At 37.6% G+C, this 26,795-nt stretch overlaps 1 protein-coding gene across 8 annotated transcripts in view; it reads left to right on the top strand.

The window, feature by feature from the left end:
* The window catches only part of TCF12 (transcription factor 12), a 173,963-nt gene that overhangs the window by 35,348 nt on the left and 111,820 nt on the right, over positions 1-26,795 (top strand). For all 8 annotated transcript variants that reach the window (XM_080396637.1, XM_080396641.1, XM_080396640.1 and 5 more), the window contains exons 4-5: positions 13,265-13,338; positions 17,026-17,094. In XM_080396637.1, the coding sequence (XP_080252763.1) occupies positions 13,265-13,338; positions 17,026-17,094 (143 nt within the window). The remainder of the gene's footprint in view (positions 1-13,264; positions 13,339-17,025; positions 17,095-26,795) is intronic.

Raw genomic sequence — 26,795 nt, 5'->3', positions numbered from 1 at the left:
AAAAGGAAGTGGCTTCAGCCTTATTTCTTGCTTTTTTAAAAACGAAAAGCCAAGCAAGGAATGAAATCCTAATGAGAATTCATATTCCTTAATGTAAAGCTGATATTGTAATCAGTGACGTACATTGAATTTTTTCAAGTCCAAATTCCATATATATACCAGAGCGATGTGCATGTTTACTTTTGTGTGACCTTTTAAAGATTAGCTTTACATCCTAAGAAATGTGCAGTGAAGTAGAACAGAATTGCTACTGGAGCTCTTTGTACTTGAATTTGTACATTTGTTTCACGCGCGTCTGGCTAGGTGCCTTAAGGTATTTGTTTAATTCATTGGGCTTTCATATCACAGGTGAGGATTGTATAAAATACTTGTTTGTTTCACTGTTGGGGACCTGGAATGGGTGTAAAAGACGGTGCATGTAGCCTCACATAGCCCTTCAGTTACGTGAGCGTATTACACTTGTTTGAATTCAAGTGAAGAGTCTTCAGTTAAGAATTTGCTTCAATTTACAAGTATTTCTTAATTTTCTCAAAAGTACGTAGACCAGCCGTTTCTAGAGGAATATGCTCTGCTTAGTGATGTCCATGTGAAGTTGTGTGGTGGAGCTGTATGTGACGTTTATTCTGGGTTGCCCTTTTACACGTGACTCTCCAGAATGCTTTCTTACATTTGGGACGGAAGGTCAGCGCTTTTCTTTTGAACCTGTGTCAGTAATCCTCCACAGATAAATTGGGATATGAAGAGACGTTTGATGCCTTCTTACCCTTTCACAGTGTGATCTGCAAAACACTGAAGTGATAGTACATTGAAGGGTAATAATATTCTTTCTGATCAGAATATAAGAAATTCTTTCCCAAATACTGAGCCACAGTTGTCTGTTTCCAAGTGGCAGAAAATGTTTTTCCATTTTTTATTTATTTTACGTATTTTAACAGAATATGAAGAGTCTTGTCTTCCATTGAAACTATTTGATAATCCTTACAAACAGTAACATTTTATTTTTAGTGGCTGGGCACTTAAACAAATTTCATCATATTGGAGTGTTGGAGTATGAAGAAGTAAAGTACCAAGTGAAGCAAAATCTGAAACTGTTGCCAGACTAAAAGCAGTAACATAAAGAGAACCAAATGCAGGATTTAAGGCCAACAAAATTTAAACTTAGTCACCACCCAGAGAGGCAATGTATTTAAATTGGCTCATTTTGGCAATGCTTAAGATTCTAAAATACAAAAGAGAAAATGGGCTATGGTGATTTATAGAAGAAACTTATTTGGCACATGGAACCCAAGACTTGTTTTGGCTAAAATTCAAAGTGTACTTAAAAAGAAAAAATCTTACTTTTTGTCTTTTTAATTACGGAAGAAACAGAGGGAAGGGAAATTCTTGGGTTTATTGCCATTTATTTTGAAGTCATTTACTCTTTCTCTAAATTTTGGCTAAAATTCCAGCCAGTGAACGATAAATTATGTGTGTGAGTGTTCTGCCAGCATTGAACTTCCTGGTAACCTGTTTCTACCCTAACACTGAGCAGATTTGATATTTTTAAGATTCTATGAAGCTTATTGGTGTTTGATGCAATTCAAACATGCATTTATTCAGTTATTTTTCTCATACACTGGCCTAGCATCAATGGTCCAATAAAGCCAGTGGTCCCTAAGTAGGCTGCAGGGTTTTATGCATCACCACACAGCGATGTAGTCTTTTTCTCCTCTCCTTTCCCCTCTGTTCTCCTGCAGGAATCCCTATGGTTTTAAAATATAGCTGGTCTCAAAGCTAGTGAATGCTTGAAAAGTGATGGGCTGGCTTCCCTGGCCTTTCAGGCAACCCTGGCTTTGGCCTTGTCTGATTCTTGTGCTCTCATCACCTTTCTGCCAGCGCTGGTGGTGTTCTGGCCTGGTAGTGTAATACTTGGGTGAGCTAATCTGGCCAGAAACTAGAAAAGGGTGTTTTATCCTTCTGTTTTCTACTAGTTTCTTCCTGAACTGGTTTACTGGAGCCTACAGAACAGTGGTGCTGGCATGAGGCTGGGAGACACAAAAGCTGGGCTGTGGGCAGTGGGGACAGTGAAGTGTCAAGGGAAGCAGGATGGCCCCTCTGGGTGGCAGCCAGCCCTTAGTTGTTAGTGAGATAGGCTTGTGTTTGCATACATAAAACTTGACTCATAAGCTGTTGTCTGGCAATGGTTCCTGCAGCAAAATCCCTTGTGAGGAGCTGGTAAATGGTTGCTTGCCTGTTGGAAGGCTTGCTTTGCAGGAGGAGGTTCAGTACTGCTGTAGCTTGCATGTTGGCTGGCCCTCTGCTGGGTGCTGTGCTGGCAGGGCTGGTGGTGACCCGCTCTTTGCAGTGCTGGGGAATTGCAAGGGTTTTAGTATCCTTCCACTACTTATTTTTACTCAGCTGTAATATTAAACTTAAAGCGTTCGTCCAAATTTTGATGGAAAATCATTAGCTTCTGTGTAGTTAATTCTGATTAAATATCCCAAGAAATCTGTTCTGAATGTTAAGGTGTAAACTCTATGGGAATGAAGTTGTTGAGACTATTTGATGCTTTTGTAGAAGGACAGACTTTTAAAACATCCTGGGAAGAGGATTTTTTTTAATTAAAAAAAAATAGTTATTGATTGCTGCTTGCTTTTTGCCTATAGACTATTCAAGTTAATGTTAGGAAGTGTTTAATACTGCATTATTATTGTAGGAAAGATAATTACCAGGTAAGGGTGTTTTTCACCACGGAAAGACTGCCTACTGCATTTTATTAGCTTTCAGCATTTTCTAGCTGTAACCTACAGAACTGCTGTAACAGCATACTTTTGGGAAGCGGCAGCAATTTTTTTTTGTTTATTCAAAGTGCAACTTGTCCTCATTTAAAAAAAAGAAAGAACAGGCATGAATACACTTTAACAGCAACAGGTATGTCAATTCCAGCTATAACGTTGCTAAGAGAAGGAAGGCAATTTAATATGGGATTACTTGAATATAAATTCCAGTTCTAACTTTTCCATCAAAGTTCTGCTTCTGAAGTGTGTATGGTTTCTAAGTGCATTTTATTAAGAGTGTTTTAGTTCATGTAACACTTGTTACAAGGAAAGCATCGAAAACTCACATTTCTATAAAAAGTGTGATATTTAGGATTTAAGCCAAGGAGAAATGTTACACAGTCCAACCAGACTATGGAATATTAAATGAGAAGGTAGCAGAAGAAATTGAGGAAGAGCAGTGAAGTCTTCAAACAGGGGAAAAAAAAGTCTTTGGTTAAGAAGGAAAGCTGGAGAAATCTCAACATCTTCACTAGCAAACGTAGCTATTACTGGACTCATTTACACCAGACCGAGATCCTGCCAGATTTAGTAGTTACTTTCTGGAGTAGAAAAATAAGTTACTTTTTTTTAGTTACCACAATGCTGAACAGAGTCTTAACTACTCTAGAGTTGTTAGTTCTGTGTTACTGATCCTCAAAAGATGGAATTTTGTTGTCAGCAGGTAATCTTTCCAGACTTAAAAGCTGTAACAACATGGATATACTAGCAGAAGAACATTAAAATGTGACTGATTCCGAAGTGCAGCAGAAATTAGTAGATCAGCTAATAACTTCTGGTTACGAAGGAAGAAACTAGTGAATGCAGGCGTCAGCAACTTACTATGTCATTGAGCTGTGGTGAGACATCTTGGTTCAATGGGAGAAAAAGCCTCTCTTTGAAATAAAAGGAAAGAGTGGAAACATCTAATGAACAGGAACGAATGTTTTTGAGGTTCGAAGGTAAGCTAGGCTCCCTGAGACATCTCAGTTGCTGCAGTACTGCTATGTATTAGTGCAAGGCCCATTAACATCAGGCAGCAATCTTCCTTCCACCTCGTTTGTTGGTGTAAGAGACTGAACTGTATCATATCAGTTTTCCAGGCATGGTGGGCACACCATCATTTACTGCTGCTCACGCCAAGGGAGCTGTCAACACAAAGCTTGCCTGCTGCCTCAGCAGGCAGCTTAACAGCCCAGGCAGCAAGGGCCTTGATTCAGCAAATATTTGTGCAGATATTATGATATCTGGGACACTTAAAGGCAAATTTCTCTTCTTTGTCAGAGAATGTAATGTTTTCTTACTTTGAGAGCGAGATGCAAAAATGCCAATAACATCTCTGTTGAAGAAATGGTTAGTAAGAAACATCTCAATGTTGAGGAAAGAAAGCATTCTTGGTGCTGGGTTTTTTTTGGGGTGGGTTTGTTTTTTGTTTGGGGTTTTGGGGGGGTGGGGGGTTGTGGTTTTGTTGTGTTGTGTGGTTTTTTTTTTTTTTTTTTGTTTTGTTTTTTTTTTTTTTAAAAGGTATCTGAGGGCCCTGCTGACAGTGGAGGCTGGGGCACATCTCCATCATTTGTTCAGATTGGAATCTGGCTATGACTTTTGGAAGTAATGGAATTATTGAGAATTATTGGTTTTGGACCTCTGCAAAAGGAGAATATCTGGCAAGAGCTTTACTACATTCCAGCACTAGTTAGTACAAAATGCATACTGGAAAATTAGTCCTTGATACTGCAGACTAATGCTGAGTTCCATCAGCTCAAATTCTCCCACTGTATAAATGCAGGTAGAGATGCTTCTTGAAAGTTTTAATAGATTACTTCAAACATTTTTTTTCTCCATGCCTAAAATAATACAAGAAAACACTTTTTGCTCTAGGCAGCTTTTTTACTGAGGGGAGAGATACTGTCTTTCCCTTGAACAAACCAGCTGGTCACTTCATTGTGCTGCAGGGCAAATGGTGAAGCCTTATCCCTGCAGAAGATTCTTTCTTGGATGAAAATGAAGAAGTATGGAGGGTTTCTTGTTGATTTTCGGCAAGAGAGGGGAAAGATAATTGAGGCAGGTTGCAATAATTATCTAAGTCAACATTTGCTGTATTTATTCCATTGTTTTTTCAATGTAACTTAGAACTAGCCTACCACATCTCTGGGATAGATGAAGAGATGTGCAGAGCTTTCATATATCCATTAAGCATTCTTCCCTGTTCAAATACTGAACAGATAAACTTTTGTTTTTAGCGTTAAAAGATGATGTCTAATGCTGACATGTTCCTATAATAGACACTTTTCCTCAGCTGAACTGAGAGACAGAATTCTCTTAGGAAGAACTTATGTTCACTCAACCCCTGATGTGTAACTTCTCTTTCATTCAGTAGTGAGGGTTCAGTCCTGTGGGTGAGTGTTAGATGTGCTCTTTAGAAGAAGTAATTGTAAGAAATAATCTGTTTAAAGGTATGCCCTTTTTAGACATAAACCTGAAAACCTTTCAAACTTCTTTGTATTCTACATGCTTTGTTTTAGAAAAAACTTAAGATGTTAGTGTATTGTGCTTTTCATGTGAGATGCCGAGATGCTGTGCTGCAGTTAATAATAAACTTTAGATTTCAGTAGTGTAGGGTAGCCAAAAATCTGGTACAGACATATTATGTACCTTTGCAAAATACAGGTTTTCTTCCATGTGCTTTTAGGAAACAGCTTGGTCTAGATTTTCTGAAGATGAGACTCAGAAATCTGTGATCTTGACTGCATGTCTGCAAATATCTTAGCTCCCCATCATGGAAGTGTAAATGTAGAACTGCATTGGCATTTCCTTGGCTATATGTGTACTATAATTGCCATTTTACCTAAAGCTTAAAACCTGGCTTGCTAAGATAGAAGGGTTTTGTTTGATATTTTATTTCTCCTCTGGTTTAGCTGCGTGAACTCAGAAATTAAAAATACGTGATATTTCTCACAGATTTGTTTTTAAGTGTGTGGTTTTTTCCTCTGCTTTTAAACGGTTTGTTATGTCAGAGGGTGTCTTTCGCTGTAAAAGGTTTGAGTATTAGAGCATTAATGATGTTCTGAATATCAACAAAGTACTTCTGATTTGTTGCAATGGGATAATTTTAATTGTACGTGTACAAAGATGCATGACAATCATCCACTCCATGAAAGGATGCTGACCTCAGGTTGATCCTGGAGTTTGTTTTCAAGAGGGTCGAAGTTTGCTGTGCACCTTGTGATTACAGTAAATGACTGAAAGCACTTTTTCTTAACGTTTTTTAGACATGTTAGAAAAGCTGTCACACTTGCAGTGTTTTCCTTACTCATGAGTGTTAGCGCCTCAGTTACAACACTCAAACTGTATTGTGTCCTGCTGCTTGAATGGGCCATTTTCTGCACTGTTGTAATACAGTTGGTAGCAGTAGCTGTTGACTGTGAGACTATATTTGAATATTTTTGGCCTGGTGTGTGCAGTCTTGTGACACTGGCCTTAATTTGGTGTATATATAAATATATATATATACACACACACATGTATTGAAGTTTATGGTTATATAAAGCCGTTGAGTCATAACTGAAGTAACCACAGGAAAAATTGCCCGTAGAATGGATTATTATGATAGCTAATATCTTAGGGCTGAGACTTACTTGTTAGAGCTGTTCAATCTGATACTTCATGGCTCAATACAGAGAGGGGAATAAGCAGCATGATGCAATTTAATAGCAATTTAACTCTGTGTTTGCATGTGAATAAAAGCTCTGGATTGTATCCCTGCTAAAGGCTTGATCTCTAAGCTGGTTTGCTTTATTCATGTTTGTAACCGGGGTGCTTTCAAAATACATTCTGTGTGAACACATGTAAATATTACTTATATACAGGATATAATCCATGAAGATTAGCATTTTAATTTTTCTTATAGAATTTTAACCTTAAATTGGATGGAAGAATAATATTAAAGCTTGTATTGATACAAGGGTTTGTTTTTTTTTCCATGGGCAAAGAATAGCTTTACTGTGTAGTGCTCTGAGCAGCTCTGTGGATTTCTAAGGAAGTTTCCTTTTCTGTTTTAAACTAGTTTGAATGATATTTTTTGACAGTTTTCTTGATTAGCTTATACTTTAACTGTCTGAATAAACATGCACAAGCAACAAATGTATTGCAACAGCATGTTACATATGGTATTATAAATATGCTGTCCTCTGAATTGTACCTGATGTACTTTTTCTGGCAAGGTGGGTGTGGCAATGTGCAGTTTCGGATTTAGTACAGTTTGGGTGGGAAATGCCAATTACAATTTTATTTTGAGCAAGTTGCATTGTATTTAAAGTCTCCAGGTCGTGCCAGGTCACTTGGTGTGTTCAGTGATGTGATTTAGTCTAGGAAGCAGAGAATATGAAAAAGGAGAAGCAGGTAACTTCTGACATTTCTGTAAGAGTGCTGCTATTACAGGAATTAATAATCTAATGTTCTTAGGGAATGCATGGTCCTTATTACAATAAATGAATAGAATTGTTTGTGAAATTAACTTAAAAGTAGTAATGGCCTTCTTTTTTTTAATAGCAAACCATATTTAGATAATTAATGGAAACAAATCTGAAACATACTTGGTAGTTATACAGGAACTGTATTACCGGTACTGACTTTTGATGTTGGTACACACTTTTTAATCAAATTAAAGCTTTCTTCAGTTTTCCTGAACCAGTGTGACTTTTTTCCATTTTCTTCTGACTTGATACAAGCTAAGTATTTTGTTGTATTAGCAAAGGTTCTTCAAGTGTACACCCCAAAGTTTCTGACCTGAGAAAATACTGTTCTTGCAGATCAGTTTCTGTATGAAAGTATAGGTTTTAAACAGCTTTCCATAAAGAGAGAATTCAAACTAATTTTTAACGCCTGTTAAAAATTTTGGTTTTTTAGTTATTGCCCAGGCAAGTTGTGTGCTTGCTGTGCATTCCTCCCATCTGAATAATTTTGTTCTCCTGAAGTTTTAATTGTGATTGCTTGTTCTGGGCATAGAAATTAAGTTTGTGTAGCATAGCTTATTGCCTATTCTTAAAATCTTTTCCACAATAACTGGCATAGCAGATGTTTATTCTTTGCTATGTCAGATAATCATGCTCTGGGGTTCTCCAGGATAAACAATGTTTCATAAATACAATTGCATTTATTTACTACTATTAATAATCATTGTTGATACTTTAAACATATCTTACAAACAAAAATATTAAAACAAAAGCTAGTGTTCTGTGTGCAATAATAGAGATAACTGATGCCTCCTCAGGGTGGCTTTGGTCCTTGCAGCACTTTGTTGCACTTGTAAATGTCTGCCATGAGAGGTTGGTAGGTAACAACCTCAACTCTCATGGTTATAAACCCGACTGGGCAGGTGGGGAATGATATTGAAACTAACAGTTAAGCCTGGGAGAAGTCTCACTTTTAGACCACGCGATGGATTAAGTGTTCAATCTGTGACTCTGTGGTTCAATACAGGGAGGGGAGTGAGCAGCATCATGCAACTAAAGAAAATTCCTCAGTAAGTTTCCTGAAGGAGTTGTGGAGTCCTCAGTTTGTACCAGACAGCTCTGAGTCAAGATAGTGTTTCTGTGACACATCCATAGCACTTCCATTAATCTTCTCTGGAGCAAGAGGTACACAAGGGGACACTGCTCTGCTACTCCCACTGGTGCCTCTAACGAGCAAGTCTGTTACTAGGGGGGCAACTTCCTTTTTTGATCTGGAAGGGCGGGGGAACTTCATATCCATATGCTGTAAGGGAATCGGTGCATTCTCCAAGAAACAGTATGGCTTGAGATTTGAAGTTTGTCATGATTTTATTGTTTTTTGGTGTGTTTTTTTTTTTTTTTTTTTTTTGTCTTTTTAAACACACTTAAAGTACTTCCCTTTGCCTTTCCTTTGGGGGTGGGGTGGGTGTAAAGTGCTCTATTTATATAGTTTGAAATTAAAGTGGTTGGTCTTTTGCCTAATTACAGTGTTGCATCTGAATTGATCCCAATGGCACTTGAGTGGTTAGACTGTTCATAGGTTGCCTGGGTTTCATTTCTCTTCTCAATTTGATTAATGCCCTTAGCTTTGTATATATTAAGCCTACCATATGACATCTACTATCAAAGCATCTTTTTGGTTTGAGTGTCTTATGCTGTGTTCTCGTCTCCCTGGGTAACAAGTGTGTGGAACTGTATCTTCTCTTATTTATCTAGCTTGCAAATTTCAGGTACTTTGTTGGAATATAAATTATTTTATTATGTTATTAAAAATATTATGTCTACTACAAAATGAGAAATATTTTCTTTATGGAAGCAACAAGAAGAGGCTGAGAACTAGCCTTAACCTATTGAAATTTAGATTTTTTAATTGATATAGTAATTTTTCATCAAATAGTATTTCTCCTTGCACCCCCTTACTGGAAAGTCTAGACCTAAAATTCAATTTTGGGTTGCAATTTGTATCATACTTCACAATAGACCTTCGCAATATAGGGTCTAATGTTAGATTGATTTGTTTGGGTGTCTAAGATGCAAAATACAATCAACAGTTTTGGTTTGTGCTCTAGGTTTTTTGCAGTTGATTTCAGTAGTTGAATCTTATCTGAAGGAATATCATTACTCTGAAACAAAATTGGATAAAGAAACTATAAAAGGTAGAAACTCATACCCTGAGTACCTAGTGTGTGATTTATTTTTTTTTGTGTCAAATCATTTATTTTATCAACATCATAGCAGATGGTAACCCTAAGAAGTATATTATTTTGTTTACACGAACTTTAGGACTTTTGTCTCTTGAAATAAATTTTAAATATGGTTGTCTTATACCAGCAAGAACAACTTTCATTTCAGTTTGATTGTAAGATCCAGGTTTTTTATTAGATGAATGTTTGGACCTCTTTCTTCAGAATGAATACATATGTTGAAGTAATGAGGCAACAGGTTTCTTCAACTTTTCTTCTAGAAGAGCTTGAAATGCTCACAGTGCCATCTTAGAAGTGGCATTAAGCAAAGTCTTTTTAGAATTCGATGCATGAAGCCAGAGAGCATCTTCACGACTGCTTGGCCTGGCCTTCCTGGGGTGAGTGAGGAGCACTGAGGTTCTCCTGTGGCCTGGCGGAGTCCCGGATTTGGGCAGTGCTCAGCCTGGGATGCCCTGCCAGCCCTCCCTGGGCAGCGGGAGCAAGTGCAGTGGAGGTGCCATGTAAGCCAGACGCACAGGCTGCCAGCTGAACTGCCCAAGGATCCAACTTAACGAATTACTCCCTAGCTAAACTAGCATGTCTGCTATAGAAGTAGCTGATTTCGATTGAGAACTATGAAATCAACTCGTGAGTCATGTCAATTACTTTTCATGCTTAATGCCTACTAAAAAAAAGGAAGTGAGGTTAGACCCTCGTCCTGCTTCTGTCTGCCTGGCTGCATGTGTCTGTGTTATTAGACCTTTGTAACAGGCAGTTGTTGAATTTTCCCCTTTTTTGCGTTGCCTGAACAGAGTGAGATATTGCAGCCTTTCCCAGTGCAGCATGTTTTTCAGTGCTCTGCTAGCTGTCACAGTTTTCCTGTGCCCTTTAACATCCGTGATGAATTAGTGGATACTGGAATTGGACACTGCGTTTCCTTGTAGAAGGGGTTATACGAAGGTGGTGATCCCCCTAGTTCCTCCAATCCATTTTGTGTTTCCCAGGAAAATGCTTGAACCCTTTTGATGACACTTCTGCTTTGAGACTTCGTTGAACTTAAAATCATAGGTGACTCTTGTGTTCTTTGTTACTGAGTGTTCCCTGTTTCGGGCTTACCACCTGTCTGGAAGGTGTATCTTATGGTCCTGCCACAGAGGGCTACCTTTGGCTGTATTAAAGGATGCGCTGGTTGGTTGTGGCCAGTCTGCTAGGATTTGCCTGGGTCTCTGCCTCTTTAAGCATTTGGTTGTTTTGCATCTGCCACTGGTGGAAAAAACATTAGTGTGCAAACCAGAACTAATTCCTTGAGCACCATTGTAGACATGTACTTGATTTCCTGGTTGAGTGTTGCTGGCTAGCCGGTTCTCTGCTTGTTTGGGGTGTGCTGTGTTGATGGGGACTGAGGGCAGCAGGGGTGGTGTTCGAAGTCAAATCCAAATGGTGGAGTAAATCAGAGTGCCAGTGTTCTGTATGCAGTGTATGAAATTTTTCCTTGTAGCCTTTAAGGAGCTTCTAAAATGTGAATGCATGTGCCTCGTGTGCAAATTCCGATTAAAGGGTAGGTCTAGATGCAGCCTGGTTTAGGCTTGTAAGAAAAGAAAAGAGATGCTGCATGAAAAGGAGGAAGAAGACACCTGGCGGAAAAAAAGGAAGTGTGTTGATACTCCTGACTACTCTAGCTAACTGTACTGGGCTTTTTTAGAAGAAAGAATCCTGAAAGCTATTTAGAAATTAATTTTCATTCCCGTATTAAACCGTTACATTTTGTTTTAGAGCGGTTTCTTTGAACAATTTATTTCCATAATTCATATGGTAGATTTAAAATATGAGAGTTTTTAATTATACGTGTGCTGATTTAGCAGAACCTTAACCTATGTCCTTATGTCCCACTGGCTCAAACTTTTAAAGGAGTAACATGTTTTACTGGTTAGGAGTCATGCACCTAAACACTCTACACGTAACCATTATTTCCTGACATATTTCCTTATTTGTAAGTGGGTTGTTATAAAGTACTGTCTTAAACTTTCCCAAAGACACTGTCTTGCAGTAAGATAGCGTTCTCTTCACCACTGTGCCCCCCCCTCCCCCCCTTCTCTTTTTTCTCTTTTGAAACTAAGGCAATGGAACTTGTTATGATAATCACTGGATTACTAGCGCTGTTGTTTCTGGCAGAAAAGAGTCAATTGTGCCAAAAGATTACTTTTGCCTTTGTCAGTGCCAGCCACCACTTTTTACTCAGCTCCTGGACCAGTTACAAGGAAACAACAATGCTGTCAGCTGCAACACGCACCAAACTTCCACAAACTGCTGGCTCAATGTAGTTAGTGGTGGGTTTGAATTTTCAAAGAGTGTTCTCCAGCCTTGAGTATCTTCCCTGCAGTACACAAAAGGTGTCTAGGCTTTATCTGGGTGATGGCACTGTTCTCTCAGTTTAACAGGCCTTCTGCATGCTGTCTTTGTCAAAACGGCATTTTTAGCTTTATAAAACACATTTCTTAAGGAAATTATTATTAGAATACTGTTACTCCATAGGTAATTTTATTTATAAATATTTACATTATTTCCTTCCATTTTATCCTGTAGCGTGGCCGGTCTGAGAGAGATGTGTGAAAATTTTAGAGTTAAGATATAAAGTTAGGGTTTAAGGATGATTATATGGAGGACTTTGCACCCATTTCTTATATATTATAACTTATAAAGCTTCATAAATAGTTTATACGATATATCATATGAAGAATTTATGTTCTATATCAAAACTCTTAAAGAGACATTTGGGTGACAGGGAACTAATAAGTTGTGCTTTGTAGGCCCAAGTGTGTGTAAATGTGCAATTTAGCATGGAGGTGTTTCACCTGTTTAAAAAAAAAAAGTCTTGTGATACAGATAATCAGAAACCTAATTACTAATTACTTTATCCTATATGAATGAATTGGCCATAGGGATCCAGATATTTTAGTTATTTTGGAATGTGGTTTAAAGATGGTTTGACCAATTAACTTAGAGTAGAAAGTAATTGGAGAAAGTGTTGGCAACAGTATTTCTAATCGTTGGCTAGATAATACATGGGATATATATACTGATCTGAGTTTAAAGATCACCCAATTTTTCCTTCCCCTTTTTCTTGAGCTGTAACCTGGATTTGCATAAAGGGAACCGATTCTAAAAGAACCGTTAGAGTTAAAAAAAATTCCTGTTTTAGTAAAGCAGACACCACAAGTCTGTGGGCGCTTTTTTTTTTTAAAGACATTGAAATATATCCAGTCTCTCTTGCCTTTTTACCCCCTTATGCTAAAGTACCTTGCATGTCATATAAAGACCAAGTAGGGGAAATAATTTTGCACATTTTACGATACTTAAGCAAGACACGAGAGCAAAGAGTAGAGAACAAGTATGTGTTTCACAGTATGTGTTGCAATATTCTATGCTTAAGATGCAGGATAAATCAGGCTGTGCAAAAAGCAATGCTAACATCGTTGTGCTTGTTTGTTACTCATGCTAATTTCTTATGGATTGGGTAGGGCAGACACTGCAGATTGGCAAATTCTTGACTTTTTATGCTCCTGTTTTCAACAGCTGCAGGTGTCCAAATGAGTAGGTTGCTTTGTAGCCAGCTTCATTAAAAAGGAAACTGTTCATCTTAAGTTTTCGTTTTAGAAATACAGCTTTAAGTGTATGGAAGTGGATGAATTTGCTTTAAGTGTATGAAAGTGGGTGAATTTGCTTTCAGGTTGCATCAGAGAACATTATGCTTTTGCTGTCTTTTCTTATAGGTCTGTATTTTTCTTTTTATTGCTAGGTATGGATGAGCGAACAGGTGCCACATCCTGGGGAACAAGTGGTCAGCCAAGTCCTTCATATGAATCTTCAAGGGTAAGGTTCTCATGTAATAATTCATATTAAAGTTTATGGGAATGTACAGTGAAAATTAGCAGATGATTTGGCAATGCTTTTGGATGGTAAGCTCCTTTAAATACACAAATTATCATTTTTTGAGACTTCAATGACTTTGATATGCTGCAATAGGGATTCAGATTTCTAAGGCTAAAAAATACATAAGTGAAGAATTTATGAAAATAAACTATATATAACTGTATACTTGAATGATGAGCCCAGGTTTTATTTACCTTATGGTCAGAAAATGAAAGCAGAAGTTAGGTTACTTAAGAGCAGATTCATTAGCTAAGTGTAGGGAATGCTTGCCTCTCCATTAATATTAGCCAGCTGTAGTATGTGCTGTGTCACGGTGCTGGAGAGAGGCTTCTCTTTTTAAATACAATTCTCCTGTTTCCATTCCAACTTCATCCATCCTGCTTTTTGAGCTAAAGGTTATTGATAGTATCTAATATTCAAAAATAATACCGCCTTTTTAAAACCTCAGTGATCAAAAGCAGGCTTTCTGTGTAGTAAATCACATTCCCTTTCATCTGCTCAAGTTGCTTTTTATGAATATCTGCTCCCTAGAAGGCCAATGAGCTAAGTACCTAATGAACTAATTACTAGAAATACACAGTATAGCTGGTGGGCCTAGTCTAAACGATCTGTTCTAATTGCAGTACCCCTGAGCCAGCGAGTTGTGTTAGCTCTTGCACCTTGGCAACTTTCTCTTGCTGTGGAATGGAGCGAGTTGGCAAGGTCTGGATGTTGTTAAAGCCTCTGTCTGACTATGGAAAAGAGCGTTAGGAAGATTGGTCATGAAGTCCTAATTTTTCCATCGATCATTGATAAATTAATTATGATAGTGAGATAGAAGAACTTTATGGGTTGCACAAGTGTTTCTGTGCATTATAGAAATTAGGCATTCTTTTAAAACATCCTGCATAATCTGAGGCATGAAGCCCAGCCTTTTAGATGCTTTTTCTATATTTGAAATGATGGAATCTTATTATACAGCTTTAACTTGTATTCTTCTTGTCTGGTGTTTTGATACTCATTTATGATGTTGCTGATCAATTTTAATCAATTATGAGTTAAGCTGACCTAACTGGAATTTGAGCTTGTGATTCATCAGCTGTGTGGCTATGTTAATCACTTTTTTTTTTAATGTTAGAGCATCAACCAGCTAGCATTCCCATAATGTCAAGTCAGGGTGCCTGGTGTGTGGGTCTGTTTTGTTTTTTTTGGGTGGGGTTTTTTTTTGATTTATTCTTGGGGGGTTTTGTGCTGGTGTGTGGTTTGGGTGTGTTGGTTTTTAGTGTGTGTTTTTTTGTTTGTTTTTACTATAACTGAAGATCATGACTAGGAAATTTAAACACTGGTCAATAACAAAATCCTTCACAAATTATACCATTATACCCTAAAGTTGGTAATAAAGGTAGATGTCAGTGCTCTAACAGAGGTATACCAGAAGTTAGAATCATGAAGATTTGGTATGTATCATTGAGAAAAGCAAATGTAAATGAGAGATGTTAAATTCTTATACGTGTCAGATGTCCATCTCCCCCTATTGTAAGCAATTGTAACTTGGACAAAAAATAGTTTATATTAAAAAAGAGAGACACACAGAAAAAAAAGGAAATATATCCTCCTAGCAAACAATCCTTGCTGAATCATAATTTGTTAGGACAGTTTCAGCTGAAGTCAGTTGGACTCCAGCCACAATGAATAATATATTGTTAAGAGTTAATGGAATCTATCCCCACAATGTTACTGAAGTATTTCTTCCTCTGCTGGCTAGGTGAAGAGGATTTTTCTCTTACACGAAGCACCAATTATTTATAGCTTGTGATGGGGTTCTTTTGTGTTTGCTTTTTTTTTTTTAAGAAAATATGTTCCATTTTGTTTAAACTGGAACATACTGTTTTAGCAAGTCTTTCTTAATTCAAGCTAAATATGTTATAATGCAGTATTTTAGAGAACTGGCAGTTAATGCTGTCTGATTATTTTTTTTTTAAATTTAGAGAGTTCGAAAATACTGACATGTAAATTTATTTCCCTATTTCTATTTGTGGCTGAATGTAATGATTTTATAGCACGGTTTTATGTACATCAGTATAAAATTTAGAGAAGACTGAACACTTGCATAAAAACTTCCCCGATTTATAAACTGAAAATGAACTAATCAGTTTCACCTCTTCCTTTTGTCTCCCAAAACAATGTTTTGTATGTTTTGCCTTCTCTTTTTTTTTTTAAAAAAAAAGTTTGTTCCCATAGTGTTGAGGTGGTAAAGTTTTATTCGCTTCAATAGATGATTCATTTTTTTGTTGTTGTTGTTTAAAGGCAGCAGAAATCTTATGAGGGGGAAAACACCCCAATAGTCCTAAATTCTAGTGACAGATTATTATAATTAAGTATTTTTACAAATGTTTTCCTACACTAACTTTTTTTGGGAAAACCTGCTAAATGATATCAATTTAAGAGCCAGTCTCATGTTGGCAGAGAAGGTGACATCAGACTGTTCGTAACATTTCTCCGTGGGGTCTGTAGAGTTGTGAGCTGTTGGCCCCGCAGCCCTGAAGCATCAGCACAGCAGCAGTTCAGGATCACTGACCAGGTGGTAGACGCTGGTTTTACTGGGAAGCCTCGTGTTCTTGGGGTGTCTCAGGAGGCGTCAGCCTCTGGTGCTGGGCTTTGAAAGATTATAGCACGCCCGTGTCTCCTTGGTTTTACCTAGTGTATCAGCTTCGTGCAGTGAGGAATAAGGTAGGCCTGTCCCACAGGGTCAGCGTGGGTGTTCTGCAGAATCAGTGTGAAGTCACTATCTAAAGGAATTCGGAAGGTTTGGCCGAATTTTATGAATCTATTATTCATAGTAGATCTCAGCCCAGGTCTTCAATACACCTAAGAGTTGCATAGTGGGAGGGGAAGAAAAGCCAACTTTTTGTAGGGGCCCTGCATGAAGCAATAAAGAATGGTTTTCTGGGATATAATTTAAATGACAACAGTTGTTTGTTGTGTGGTGGTTGTTTTTTTTTTTTTTTTTTAAAAAAAACCTGAATTCCTCTTACAAGAAAACTCCATTCCTATGTTTCCCCCCAAAACATGATAAACACTAGAAATGCATACGATCTGTATATAGCATTGGTAATGGCTAAGAAGCACAGATGAATTCATCCCATGGCTATGTTCTCCAAAAATATATCACAAATGAAGTTCTCTTCTGCACTGAAATTACTGAAAATGCACTGGACTTCATTTACCAGTCTAAATCAAGTTTGCACGCATAAATTTTGGGTAAGATGTATGGTCTTAATTTTTTGTTTTTTTTTTTTTTTTTCCAACTAATGAGACACATGACTGCCTCAGAAATTTGAGTAAAGATAAGTTGTAACTGCAATTTCATATGTTGCCAGATCAGATGACTGAGGAAGAGCTAAAACGAGTGTGTGGGTCTGTAAGAATATAGATCAGCTTCTCCAGAGGCAGCACAAATGATACACTTAGCCTTTTACATTCTAGGTTATTCTTTGAGGTGATTAACAGAGTTTCAAATAAATTATAATAGTCTTAAATGTTCAACTTTAACTTCAAAATCAAGTGCTTTCCCTTCCCACCCCCCACCCCCAATTTCAATGTAGAATGTTGTTGTCCTAATAGTTCTTACTACTTGCGTGTTCACAGGAAAATGGCAGTCTTCATGGAAAAAGTTCAGACCTTTCCACAGATATGGAAAAATTGAAACCTCAAGAGGTACCATTTATTCTTTTTATCTTTTGTGTATTTTTATGGTTTTTTTTGTTGTTTTTTTTTAAACCTGAGTGCAGCCTACTACTGGAGTTTTCCTTTAAAAGTCACAATACAGTGACAAAATGATTTAAGAATTTGAATTGTTGGCTCAGTGTTGGCTGGAATTTCTAAAGGCACGTAAAGGCGATCAGTTTTCAATTCAATAGAATTGGAATTTGGTGCTAGTTAATTACATAACTGTTAAAGGCTAATGAAGATAGATGGTGGAAGGCTGGCTAAAGGAGGTCTTCCTCTCCTAACTCTTGCCGAAGGTCTGTTTGGGTCCCTATAGGTGGTGTGATCGTGTCCAGGAATGCTGCTTAAGGGAAGTGCAAGTATAGGGCAAATATTTTGGCACCTTTACTGTTGTACTCTCCCAGCAAAGCCCAGCAGTTAGGCCCTCCCGAGATTTCCTGGGCAGAGCGGAGCTTTTGGACATTTTTCTTAGAGCTGTTGGTGGACACGTTTTCTGCAAGTGATGAATTTTTCGGACTTTGATTACAGTTTTGGCAACAATTACAAGCATTGTGTGGCAAAATACTGATGTTTTTGTCTTTAAGTATGCTGATTACCGTGGTCCTGTGTTCTGGATAGTAATGATTGGTTGTTACTGATGTACTTCAGAATTCTCGTTTTTTGGTGATGTTCCCCTCCCTCCCCCAGCATCTTTATTTTACATGCCTCTTCAATGTCTCTCGTCAACCAAGTTGAAGAATTGTAATCTATGTGTCTTTGCTTGTATGGTAACTTTTCCTAACCTGTGGTTATTTCTTGGTGCTGTTCTTTGAATCTTTTTGCTGCTTCTGTGTAACTTAAGAGTTAGGGTGATTATGGCTGCATGCACTAGTCAAGATGAGGGTATACCATCATTTTACGCATGACTTAATGACACTTTCATTCTCTGTTCCTTTCTTACTCATTATGAAGTGCATTTTTTGACTGTTACTGAACTCTAAAGTGATACTGTTTCAAAAACTGTGTAGAAAAGTATTTTTTCTTACATTGTATACTAGTTACCACATTGTTATGCCATTGAGCTGGTTTTTAACGTTTCTTTTGTATTTATTTACACCAAACTTTATTTGCTGTTCTACTGCCAATTTCATGGAGAACTTACTTTGTAACTCTGCGGTAACATTTAGCTAGGATTATTTTTAAACTTTTTTGTTATCAGCAAACTTTATTATGTCTTTGGTCAACCACTTTTTATGATTTATTTATGGAATTGTTGAAGAACGTTGGTCTGAATGCAGTTTTTTGGGAAGTGGGGAAAACACATTGGTTAACTTCTTTTCATTGTGAAAACTGGATGTATATTCCTGTGCTTGGGACAGGGTGTTTATGTATTTTAATCAATAATTAATTCACAAAAGATCCTTCTCTTGTTTCCCATAGCAGTTTATTTCAAGAGTCTCTGGCAATACTGTACTGAAACCTAAAATATTCTTAGACAATAAGTATTTTGAACTAACATGGAAGGCTGAGAATCACTGCAGGCTTGAGAGAACCTTGTATGAGCCATATTTTTTTCATTCCCTAGTAATGTTAAATAGCATTCTAACCCTGAGAGAGCAGTGGGTATTTGTGTTAGAATTGGCTATGACGATCTGAAATTTGTGAAGAGGTACAAATTGAGACATGAGTGATGTGTGTGTGCAAAATCTCTGTTGCATAGGCCAAATGTTGTGATAGAAAAATGAATAATTTGAAAATATATCGGGGGAGGGAGAAAAAATAGGAAAGCTTTATTTCTAGAGTAGTAATTCAGAAATCGTGGTTATTCGCAAGTCAGTGGAATTCTGTGAAATGCTGATGGTCTCCTTTACTCTGGAATGATGATACTGAAGTCCATATACAATACTGTGTCAAAATATTCAATCTCTTGTGCTTGTTCCCTCCCCACCCCCCACTCCCCCCAACTTTACAATCTTGCTTTTTCTTCTGTGTGTGCAACAGTGGTGGTTTTCCAGTGAATATCTTCTGGTTAGTGAATGTAGGTCCCTCCCATATCTGAGTGATATACAGCTAGAGATATTTTTGCATGTGTTCATAATCCCTTGCATTAGAAGGGTAGCTAGCTCTTCATGTATGTTGCAGAGGACTGTAAAGCAGCTTTTTGAAAGCCTTGCTCTGCTGAGCTCTTCGAGGCAAATTCCCAAGTAGCGTGTTTGCTGCACAAGAACGTATTGCACTTGAAAGTTTTGTCTTCCTGTTGTGAGATGATTCCGAAGTTTTTAGCTTTCCTGCTTTATTTGGGAGTTATAATTTATACTCATAACCTAGCAACAAATTGCTATAATTGCTTTTTTTGGCATAAATGTTGTCTTTTAATTAAATATTTTTCTACCATAGTTTTTATTGCAGTGTGGTTAATGATTGCTTTTATTCCATGAAGAATAATGCTCCATGAGGTTTTCTTTCATTGTTTTGATTTTGTTGCAACATGTCTTTGCAATAAAAGGCATAAGTTAGTTTTTCATCCGTTTAGATTGCTGTCTCCAAATCGAGCAAATCTAAAAATATTTTTTGTAAGACACTTCCTTAGTGGATAGCCTTTATATATATATAGACACATAATAATTTTTACTGATAAAAATGCAGCATAAATTAGCGGAGGTATTTTTCTTCCAAAATCTGAAGTGTGGGTGTTTTAATTATCTTTCAGCATGTATATTGCACTAAAAGCTGTGAGTGTACATTTTGACCTGATTTAGCATAGAATCTAGCTTCAGCACTGAGTATGCAGTTATCCTCCTTTTCATTTACATAACTCTGCTATGTATCTGCTTGAAGCCAGAGTTGAACTGATCGAGATAGCACTGCTAGATTTAGATGGGTTTATAGCATCAGTCAGCAGGCTATGCCCTCTATTGTACCTAAAATACTCAGACATGAGTTGGAACCTGAAATACTATATGCCCAAACTATTCTTCCCCCCCTACCACCAGTAGCACTTTTAATTTGCAAAGAAGTCAAAAAATAGTAATAGCAGGTTTTGAAATAGTATTTTATACCTCTTAATCTCAGGTACATAACAAGAAAGGAGGCTGTTAAATAGCAAAACAAGACAAGAGGGACACAGAAATACAGTAAGTGTTATCAAGTCTGTTGTATTTGTGTCCTTTTTGTCCTCTGTTGGTTTTTTTTGCGGGGGAGGGAGGTTGTTTGGTGGTTCTTCTGCTGGTTATTTGCTTTTTCTGATGTACTCTATAAGCAAGCAGATGATTCAGTGTGAAATCTAAGCAAAAATTAAATATCCTATATTCAGTGCACAGGACTCTTTCTCAAATTCAACTTACTTTGTAATTTGATTTATGGACAGCACTTTTCAAAGCAAGTTCTGAATGCTTTAGTTAGGTTTTTAAGTGTTGTCTTTGAGCATTTATTGTTAGTATGTTGGCTGTGGCTGTACCTGTATTATTTTATTTCCTGGTTTATAGCTTAGATAAGAGCTAGAAAAATCTGGTTTCAGTCATGTGAGCTGCATTGGAGAAGCTTGTTGTTTTTTTGGGGGGAGTTGTTTGGTTTTGTTTTTATTGCAACTACCTATCATATTGAAATTGGCATTGGAACCTGTTCACAAAATAATTTTCTATGTGGCCAGGAAATTGTCCCATTACATATCATGTTTGTATTTGCCTCACCAGAGTTGAGAGCTGTAATTGACCGTTGGGTTTAGCTATTTAAAATGAGATTCATCATTCACTAAGTTAACTTCCTGTAAATGGATTTAGAACTGGCAAGAATGGTGATTATTTCAAAACAGATTCCTTGTTCATGTGTTAAGTCCCCTTTCTCCTTCCCAAGCTCTGCTAGTTTAAAAGTAAATAAACAAAACCATGTTTTCAGTTGTTCTTATTCCATTCCTGCACAGGTAGCTGTCATCTATTTCAACTTGATATTTGGAAATAAGCTAATGAATATTTCCAGAGCTTTGTTACAAAGTACGTGACTTATGGTGACACTTGGAGGGTGCTTGTGAAAGCTCTCTTGACTTTTCCCAATAATACCTGAGATCTGGGGTAGTGACATATTTTATTTTTTTTCCCCTGCCTCCTGTGTAGCTGGTGACCAAATCATGTATAAAGCTACATTTCTGTTTTTAGGATGTTGTTGTGGAATATTAAAGCTTCCTGATAGTGAAAAGGAATCAAAATTAAAACTAGAAATTGTACAGCTCCTTGTTTCTGGTGCAGTTGGGTGGTCTCCATCGGCTAATTGCATTCATTTCTCTGTTTAATAAGTATTATACAAGTTTCTGGCACAATACAGTGAGATGGGGTTGAAGTACTGGCTGTTCTCAGCAGGCTGGGAGATGGCATGTGTGTGTGTGGAGGGAAGAGGTTTTTGTTTCCTGGCACGGCAGACAGATCTTCAGTTTGGTCTCTTAGCATTTGGATTTCAGCAGGCAATTGATAGCAATATGGATGGAATGGTCTAAGGAGTGTGTGGCGTTTCCCATCATGGTCTGTCTGCTCCGTTCCCTGCCTCTGGCATTTTTCCTTGTTTAGACAGTTAAGGTAATTTTCTGTTTGACCTGTGAGACACTGGTGTGTTTTCCTTATGGAGGATGTTGGTGGAGTTAGACCAGAGAAAAGCAGGTTGTTGGATGTGTTTATTATTGGCTGTGTTAGAAAAGATCTGGTGAAGTAGCTGCTCTTCATTTTAGTTTTTGATCATAATGCCCGTTGGTTGGGTATTTATTTTTTTTTTTTTACCACATAGGAGGTTTATACATTGTTGATTGATTATGTTCAGCCACAAACTGACTTACTCTGTAATTTCCCTTTCTCTCACAGAAGAGTCTTTGTGCACATCTCTCTGGTCCACAGAATTATAAAATGTGGTCAGGTATAGTTGCTATTGCAATATCTGAGCTAATAGTCTGTGTATAAATAATTTGAAAGTAAGTTTTGAGACTTAACTTGATTTGTTCTTGTAGAGTTGATTGCAAGTTCTGTATTTTCTGACTTAAAATTGTTCAAACTTTATGAAGTACTTTATTTAAAAACACTAGACAATGCTAAAAATACATCCATATGAATCTCTGTGCTTCTTTAGTACCTTTTTTGTCAGACGCATACTTGAGAATGTACATACTTTGCTGTCTTGCTGTGCCTTTCCCTGTTCTTCTCAGGTGAATCCTTTATAAAATCATTTTGGTCGTTGTTTGGAAACCACATTGTTCGCAACTAATAGTTTGCTGCAAGACTGTTTGTGATTTAACTAGAGCTGTGCCATGACTTGTGACAATGTGATGTTTATTGGTGTTGGGTTAAGATAACTAAATTTAGTGCAGGTGATCCTCAAGGCAAAAAGGAAGAGTACTCTTCTCTGCATTTATTTTTAGTTTACCTTAATTTTTGCAAGGTTCTTCCTGACCTGTGTGTTCAGTAGACCCAGACAGGGTTTGGTTCTGTAGTCTTTCCTTTAGGCCATTGATAAATAGGTAGGTTCAATAACTGAAAAATACTCTTTTCAAAACAAAATGGTTGTTTATTTCTGGAAACGTACATGATCACATAATCCATAATCTTTTAAATTAGATAGAACACCTTGGTGTGGCTGTTGCTCAGAGCCTCTTGTCTAATCTGAAGTCCGTGACTCACCATGACGTTCCCCGTCAGTCAGCCTCTCTGGGTCTTGTCCATCTGTCTCTCGCTGTCTCTGCGTCTCACTTTCTCTCCCACTTCCCCCTCCTTGTGTTTTTTCCCCTCTCGTCTTTAGAACTCTCAGGTTAGTTTGGAGTGGCAGATAATCCAAAATGAAGTGAATTCCAGCAGTAGATTCATTGTCATTCATTTATACATTAGTCATTTAGATGACTTTTGCCTGATCTGTATGATCATAGCCAAATTTAGCTTGGAAGGGAGCTGAGTATTCCTGAGTTTTAAACAATTAATATTTGTTAGTTAAGGTGAGCCAAACTATAAAACTCAAGGAATCGGAAGCAGCATTCATTAAATTTAATCTTTCGGTCTGTAGCCATGTCAAACTACGAAGTCAACCATTCATTTTAGTGGAATTTTAATGACTTAAGTTTAAAGGCGATAATTGAGCTATATTTTAAGTGGCTAACATGCAAATACGCATGTATTGATCTGGCAGCTTGGTTATGAGCCACAACTGGGTCTAATTTTGCTCTATTGCCAGGGACTTGTGTAGGAGACAGCTTGGGGATAAGAGAGGAAGAATAAAGGTAACAAACCTGTTTTCTCTACTTTAGTGGACTTGAACAAATAAACTGCTGAGGAGTAGTTAACCGTACAGTGTCTCCTTCAGTTCTCAAATTTTACCCTGAAGTGGAACTAGGATGTTGTGCTTATTTAAAAATCAAAACCAAGAAATCCACCACTTGAGTTAGTGTCAGGAGTACAGTTTTGCTTACACATGGACAAATCTTGGTGTGATTTCAGAAAATGATTACTAAGGGACAATAGTTCTGTTTTTGAAGTGGAAGCAAAAAGGGAGAGGATGAATCCTACAGAAGCCATAGAACCAGTGCAGTGAAAAGGGGTAGGAACAGTGAGCTGGGGAGACTTCTTAGCTTGTTAGGCGAGTTCTGTGACTGACTTAAACCAAAACGTCAGAACATTAATGGTCACTGAAAGACATTGAATGTTAGGAGGCGAAATACCATTTTATTTTGTAAAATGAGGCATTGACTCATTGTGTCAGGCCTTCTCTTATGGTTTCGTAAGATAAACATGCCTACTGAGGAGTGTGTTTTCTCTGTTGTTCCCCCCCCCCCCCCAGGTCCTCTTCCAGGTCTTATAGACTAATACATTCTGTACAATAAATTTCAGGTGTCCTGTATGCAACTATTTATGGTTTTGTGAATAATCTCAGAGTTTTAATTGGTTTGGCTGTGTTAACATACCTGTGCACAGGAAATCTTCCTGATACAGGTAAAGCCTAAATCACTTGGACACTTGGGACATCTTAACCAGAAGAGGTAGGAATGAAAAATATTGCAGCTGTTGTTTTGTTTTTTTTTTATATTGATGGACTTAATTTATTGGAATGATTAGAGAACATCACTCTAATCCAATTAAATACCTGAAAAATGAATAAAATGTTAGAGCATTCAATGTTGAGAGTGCCTTCACTGCTCAGTTAAATTGCAGCACTGATTAGTAGGAGTTTTTCAGCTCCGTTTCGTGATAGGTACTGTAAGTAGACAACACTTGTTGCTTTTCCATGTAGATGTATTTGACTATCTTTCTGATCACAAAGACACAGTGAGACTGAAAATCCAGGGAGAGGCCCGTTGCAAAATGGGCAGTGGCAACGTTACAAAATGCTGGAAGGGAACAGCTAGCCCCCATTAGACTTTATTGTGGCTATAACAATATAGGAAGAAAAGTTTTGCTTGCCTTCGGGAAGGCTAAAGCTTGCATTTGTAGTAGCTATGTAAGAGGTTGGAACCAACAAGATGGTTTTCTGTTTATAGCTATGGCAGCTAACCATGTTCAAAACCAGTTTTCTTTCTGTAAACAGAAAAATGCCCTGAGCTATCTGCAGTTGCTTCAGAATAGGGTGCTAAAACAGGCAAAAAATTTATTGTCCAGTAACTCCTGTTTTGCAGACTTTTTGCCAGTTGCTATATACTCGGACGGTGCCCTCGGCATGCTAATCCACTGGTGTGTTTGCTGGGGAGCAAAGGTGGCAGAAATGGGGATGTGTGCTCAGCATGGGGTGTCTCCTTCCAGCCTTTCTGTGTCAGACCTGCCTCGCAGGTAACAGTAGGTAGCAATCCTCCCAAGGGCTTTGGAAGCCCGCTTGTAGTCTGAAGAATGACATCCCCAGCCTCTTCCAGTAGAGTCAGCTCAGGGTATGTATCCTTGAAGAGTTCTTCCCAAAAGGGTGAATATCTTTTGGCCTAATTAATTAGCTCCTGCATCTGCTTGGAGCCTGTATCAATCTTGCTATGATGGAGTGAGTTCCCTTTTGGATAGTAGTCTTCAAAACTGCTGTAAACTGGAATTTCTTTCCTTTCTCAGAAAGGAATGAAATTTGACAGTATATATTATTGGGTCTTCTTTAAAACATAAATTTGACAGGGGTCTGTAATAGAAATTTATCCCCACTTCCACCTTTTTTGCTTTTGTGAGGAGGGCTAAGTTCAGATGCCAGGTGATAGTATTTTCTTTTTGTCACTCACAGGTGGGATGTACATTTTAATAAACCGCTATCCTTTATTGGTGGTGTAGACAGACTTTCCAAGGCTCTCAACTGCATTCTTTAAGCATTAAACATATGTTGTCAATTTGCGCTATCGTATTTCTTAAATACATTTTTAAGCCTTGATTGTATGACTAGAAGCTTCCAGTAGCTTTTCAGAAGCTATTGGAAGCTTGTAAAGATTTTCATCTATGATTGATTACAACTCCTCCTGGTAGACATTTATGCTGTTTATTGTGTAAGTTAACAATACAGATGTAAAAGCAAGGAATGGTATCAGGGATGCAATTTTATTTGAAGTACAGCTTAAATGGGAAGAATGCTCTGAAATAACTTTGTGTAATTTAAATGATTGTCCTTAGAGCTCTTCTGATTTTGCTTAATTTGCTTTTGTGAAGTGCAAAAGAAGTTTGCTAAAACTGCATGTGTTTCTAGTTACTTCGTATTCATTTAGTGTGAGTTACATGTGGGAATGGCCTGGGGTTTCTAATCCCGAACAAAACTCTGCTGTTTGAGTTAATAATCCATAATTCATTACGAAAAGTTGGAATAACTGGTGTCAAGGATGGTGGATGATTTAAGACCTCTTTACGTAGGTCCGCTGTAGATGGAGGCTGAGAGAGGTTATGCTTTGCACAAGTGTAAATTCTATAATGCGTGACAAAGGAAGAAATGCCTGACAGAATCAATTTTAGTTAGGAATTGGAGTACAGAAAAAAACCCCAATTCTCTCTGACGTGTTTGCATATGCCCTAGCACATTTCCCCTGTAGAGTAAACGGTCTGTTTTCTATGGCTTCAGTGTTGTGGAGGATTTCTTGGAGCATTTTTAAGATAAAGTAGTTGATTTGTCTAGTGGTGTAGAAACATAACTTTGACGCTGTGGTAATTGGATGTGAGTGCATTCTGGGAAACTGGGAGGGTATATGACAAGAACATGATGTAAAGGATTATTTGAAGGAATTCTGGTAGTAGAAGGGAGAACATTCCTTGCTGTGTAACCTACTGACAGAGTTCTACAGTTCCTCTATTTTGAGGGGGGATGTGCGATATTAACTTGGGGAGAAGTGGTATTACTCCTGTGCATTAGGTAGATTGTGTTGCATGGTGCATAACCGTGTATGAAATCAGTCTTACTCCTGTTACATTTTCAGTATATATATATTTATTTACTTTGTAAATAAAGATCGTTTGAACGTTTCAGTTTCTGGGGCTCACCTAGACATCACTTTCTGAATGTCTGAGATGGATTCTGGTTTATCACTGATAACATCCTTCAGAGTTTTTTTTTCTTTAAAAATTAAAATATAGTTGAAGTATTGTCTTAGGAAAAAAGGCTTGAAAAGCCCCCACCACAATAAAGAGTGCAAGCAGAGCACCCAGTAGGAACCCACCTACTTAAAAGCTTTACTTTTTTTGGTCCTCTTTTTGCAAATTTTTTGTTTCTTTATTCAGCAGACTTAATTTCTTTTTTGTTTCATT

This window comes from Falco punctatus (assembly GCF_963210335.1).
Source record: "Falco punctatus genome assembly, chromosome: 7".
In the NCBI taxonomy this organism is placed as follows: domain Eukaryota; kingdom Metazoa; phylum Chordata; class Aves; order Falconiformes; family Falconidae; genus Falco; species Falco punctatus.
The sequence above is the reverse complement of the archived record's forward strand: the minus strand, read 5'-3'. Positions and strand labels throughout refer to the sequence as shown.